The following is a 4,914-nucleotide window of genomic DNA, read 5'->3' as shown; positions in this document are numbered from 1 at the left end:
GGAGTGCCTTGAATACTTTAGAATAAGTCTCGATTATAATTATAAATTATTGAGCTTACACTCCCAATGATACGGTGTATTAAAACCAACAAAATTACATTAAGAAGCACAAACACAATATTTGAAAGAACCTTCCTTTCATTTTTTATCTATTTATTTACCTTATTGTTACTGGGGGACTGCTCATGGATAAAATCTCTGGTCATCCGTCATCTTTAAAAACATTATTCATAAGAAGTTAACTAGATTTGTCTCTGGGCTAAAACATAACATAACTACAGGATCAATACAAATTAAAAAAAATTAAAATTATAAGAGTCAAAAACACATAAGTATAAAAAATACAAAGCAGATACAGTAATAAATACAGTTATTGTAGAATAATAGGCCTATACATACAATAGGCATACACGCAGGATGAAATGTAACGTACTGTACGTAGTGAATGTTGTAGAGGTCAAGGTTGAACGCGTTTCTGGAGACGTGAATGCGTTACAGAACCTCAATGTCACAGCATTACCTTCCGAAGCACGGCGGAAAAACCTGTAAAAAAAAATCATTTTTACCATATTTTGGATAATTACCGTACTAAAAGTTGGTTTCTATTGATTATTAAGTAGTTTTCTACTCTCGTGTGGTAATATTTTTTATCATTTTTGCACCCGTGTGGTCGCGAGTGGTCGCGAGTGGTTCCGTGTGGTATTTAGTAGGACCGGTCACATTCATTGTGCTTTCTTTATTAATAATTATTCTTCCAACTTGCTGTCTGTAGGCCTAGCTAGGCCTGTTTCTGTTGGCCTAGCTAGGCTAGGCAGCTAAAGATTAAAGTTTAGTTTCGAGTAGCCAACCTGGAAATGTAGTTGTATGTATAAATCTGTATTCTTGTTGAACAGTGCATGTAAGGTTATGGTGGCCTGTACACAGTCAATGTCAACGTGTTAATATTTTATTCAAAAACTCCAAAAACTATCTTGGACTGTAAAATAAGGCCTATACGGGGAATATCATCAAAAATTAGGCCTAGACGTCCGTCCATGCATTTCGGAAAATAATTGCCAATTTCTGCACAGATTTTGCCTAAATTTAGGCCTTGACCTATCACTTAATAATAAACTATATTACTGTATGGTACTGTATCGTCTGTGCACTTAAAATACCAATATGAAAACCATCCCAAACTGGTTATCTTGTGGCCAAATTGCATGCAACAATAAAGTCTGAATATATATAAAAAGAAATATTTTTAAAAAACCCCAAAAAAGTATGTTTTTGTGGGGTCACTCTGCCAAAAGGCACAAAGATTATCAATTTTGCCCATATATAGTGATGATGTGCCTATATATGGTCATGATGTGATGTCATCATGACCATATTTAGGCATGTCACATGTTTTTGTCAAATAAAATTTGATAGTCTGGACATGGCTTCATGTGAATCCTGGGAATGATTTTTAAAAAAATATATATTTTGTTTGACAGTTTAGTAGACAAATTAGAGTAATTCACATTAATTAGTGTTGGTACCACTTGGTAGGCTTATGTCGTTTGTCCAAGGGTTTTTTTCTGTAACTTTTATAACACAATGTGAAGGCAACAGATGTAAAAAAATATAATTCAAATAAAAATGTTTTTTATAAGCTTACTCCCATTTTTTTTTTCAGGATTGTGATGAAAGCATGGAGTTGACTTCTGCAGTTCAACAGTTGCTTAATGCTGGTGAAGGCATCGTCTGTAAAGCCATATCCTCTTCCTTATAAATCATTAAATTTATTTTGTTGTATTGTTATTCCAGGAAATTTTAAAAACAAGGCAAGGCAAGGTAATTTATGCTGATGTCATCTCATTAGTACAGGTGGTTTTACACATGTGGTTTAGGTTCAATTAAGATGACACTCCCTATCAGGAACAACTTTATTTAATGAACCATAAATAATGAAACAGTAATAATAAAATGAAATAATCAATGTATTATAGCCTAAATGTAAACCAAAGTACTTTATAATATGAGGGTTGCTATTCCAACATCAGCGTACTGTCGCTAGTTTTTACCGAGAAATTGGCATCAGAATGTGTCAGTGATGTATACTTTAGTACAGTAATACGTATACTCATAACTTGGTTAGTTTGTCAATTTCAATGAATGACTTAATAACATTTTAATGCTTATGTGGTGAATATGAATATTAAAAAGTCAGTTTTCTTCAACAAACAGTTAAATTACATTTAGCTTTTCCCTGGTTTTGCTTGTTTTGGTCAACGATGCTTTTGCACGACCAGCTCCATATGTTTTGGATATGGTACCAATATTTATTTAGCATTAGTTGGTAATAGCTGCCTTGTTGGATCCTTAACGCATGAATACGCCTTAGATTCAATCCTTGTCCAGGAATCAACATGGGAGAGGAAACACACTGTCCTTGCTATCGTTAAATATATTTCAAACGAGGAAGATGCGTAAGTATTTCATTTTATTTATTTATTTAGGTACACATAGAATACACATGCTCCAGCAGTTGCTAATAGAGGATATATCACTGTCTTTACATACACACATGAGGGCATCACACAAACTAATTCTCGTTATAAACCTCATTGGGAAGTGCAGTTGTTTTGGTCATGAAAAAAAATAATAGATTTATGTACATACTACAGTACAGTAGTGCAAACAAATTTCTGTTTCAGATATAAAGTAGTAATTTAATACTGATATGTTGTTAATACTACTGTATCAATAAAGAATATCAATTTGATTACACTTCTGCTGTACAATTGTAATGAAATATGTAGTATATTTACATTTGTGTCCAACCGTCGTTGTTGGGGAATCACGGACATTAAACTGGGCAGTAAGTAAGTAAGTATTAAGTAAGTAAGTAAGTAAGTATTAAAATATAAAATGGCAGAGCATAACAAAAGAACAATAGTATTAAAACCTAATTTATTTTTAAAACGGGTCCCAAAAATTGTTGGGTTAGTAGAATAATATCCACATCAATAAATAATGTAATTAGTATAATATTAAAATTTAAATTTACACTGTTTAATATTTCCAATGTGGCCAAACAGTTCAACAATTTTTTTTTTATTCATTTCATAATAATACATACTATACATATAAATTTTTAAAGGCAATCCAACATATTGATTATAATCCTGTGTGAGAAATATCCTGAAATATAAAAAAAATGTTTGGATAAGATTATAGATTAACTCATACAGCTGATATAATGAGTGTCTCAACAATCTCGATGTCAGTAGAATAATAATCACACCAATAAAATAATGTAATTATGATAAGATTCAAATATGAATGTACACAAAGCATTCATAGAGTATGTACAGTAATCTAATGTAAACAGGTAATCAGAAATTGTGTTTATATTCCCATTGTGGTGCCCAACATATCCAGTGTAATCCTGCAACAGAAACATCCTAAAATATAAAGAAAAATGATTGGATAAGCTTATAAATGAAGCTCATACAACTGCTACTAACATGTTCTTCTTTGCATGAGTAGTTTTAATAATTAGTATTATTGGTTTATTGATCCATTTATAGTTTCTTCGTATTCACTCACAATGGAAATGTCAATAGTGGCTTGGACCTGAGGATATGCAACGCCATTCCCATCAAAGGACACTTTAAGTACAGTTACCATGTTGGTGAGTAGGAATTCATTTCTTTATTTTCTTCTTGATTTATAGGGTGAAAAAATTAGACTGTCCACAATAGGGGTTGTATGCAAGGGTAACCCCCTACTTGTTTTGAAAGATCACTGGGTTCTTCATAGTGCACATGAGCCAAATTGTGTACACTGGGCCTACAGTTTATAGTCCTTATCTGAGAAGAATTGTTTTGCCACCAGAACCATAGGCTAGCATGTCTTTTGTTTAAACCAGCGCTCATATTATGGCTGTAGTTTGCGCCACTTCCTCCCCCCACCCCACGAAAAGTACTTGATAAAATTATTTTTGTCATTTTGAGGTCATTTTGTTTTTTTAAATAAAAAAGAAAGTGAATACACTATTGACCTCAAGTTTTAGATTATGTCTTGCACTTTGTGAACATAATACACTAAATCACTCCAGTAAAATATGAACAGTATTATAATGTATAATGGCAACTATAAACATTCTTTGTATCCTTGGCCTTAGGATTTGATTAGAAGCATTAACCACCAATTTAATTCACAATTTATATTTTATAAATATTATTTTTATATTATATATTATTTATATATTATTATTATTGTTATTATATTATATATGTAATTATATTACATATATTATTTTTTATTATAATTTTGTATTTTTATTTTATTTATTTTTTTATTATTACTGTATTTATTATTTTTATTTCAGAAAGTAAAGAAGCTGGATCATACATACCAATGCAAATTAGTACAAATAATTTGCAACTGAATTTTGAAGTCATTTACAATCAAAGAACATCAGGCTTTGTTGCACAAATGAAGGAATCTACACTAAGTAAGTGCACAGTCTCCTTCTTAACTTAAGTAAATGGTGTACAGCCTTCTTAAGTAAGTGCACAGTCTACTTAAGTAAGTGTACAGTCTTCTTAAGTTAAGTAAGTGTACAGTGTTCTTAAGTTAAATAAGTGTACAGTGTTCTTAAGTTAAGTAAGTGTACAGTCTTCTTAAGTTAAGTAAGTGTACAGTCTTCATAAGTTGAGTAAGTGTACAGTCTTCATAAGTTAAGTAAGTGTACATTCTTCTTAAGTTAAGTAAGTGTACATTCTTCTTAAGTTAAGTAAGTTTACAGTATTCTTAAGTAAGTGTACAGTTTTCTTAAGTACTGTAAGTGTACAGTCTTAAGTAAGTGTGCAGTCTTCATAAGTTAAGTGAGTGTACAGTCTTAATAAGTTAAGTAAGTGTACAGTCTTCTTAAGTTAAGTA

The 4,914-nt window shown here is 31.3% G+C and overlaps 1 protein-coding gene across 1 annotated transcript in view; it reads left to right on the top strand.

Moving 5' to 3' along the window:
- The first annotated feature begins 1,599 nt into the window (after positions 1-1,599).
- Positions 1,600-4,914, top strand: part of LOC117108181 (inositol polyphosphate 5-phosphatase OCRL-like) — a 32,933-nt gene continuing 29,618 nt past the window's right edge. The window contains exons 1-4 of the mRNA XM_033250143.1: positions 1,600-1,738; positions 2,362-2,453; positions 3,558-3,661; positions 4,361-4,486. Of these exons, the coding sequence (XP_033106034.1) occupies positions 1,676-1,738; positions 2,362-2,453; positions 3,558-3,661; positions 4,361-4,486 (385 nt within the window). The 5' untranslated portion in view covers positions 1,600-1,675. The remainder of the gene's footprint in view (positions 1,739-2,361; positions 2,454-3,557; positions 3,662-4,360; positions 4,487-4,914) is intronic.

The sequence above is a fragment of the Anneissia japonica genome, unplaced genomic scaffold (genome assembly GCF_011630105.1).
Source record: "Anneissia japonica isolate Jap-2015-1 unplaced genomic scaffold, ASM1163010v1 scaffold519_len276752_cov174, whole genome shotgun sequence".
NCBI classification, from domain to species: domain Eukaryota; kingdom Metazoa; phylum Echinodermata; class Crinoidea; order Comatulida; family Comatulidae; genus Anneissia; species Anneissia japonica.
This window is presented reverse-complemented; position numbering and strand designations above follow the sequence as displayed.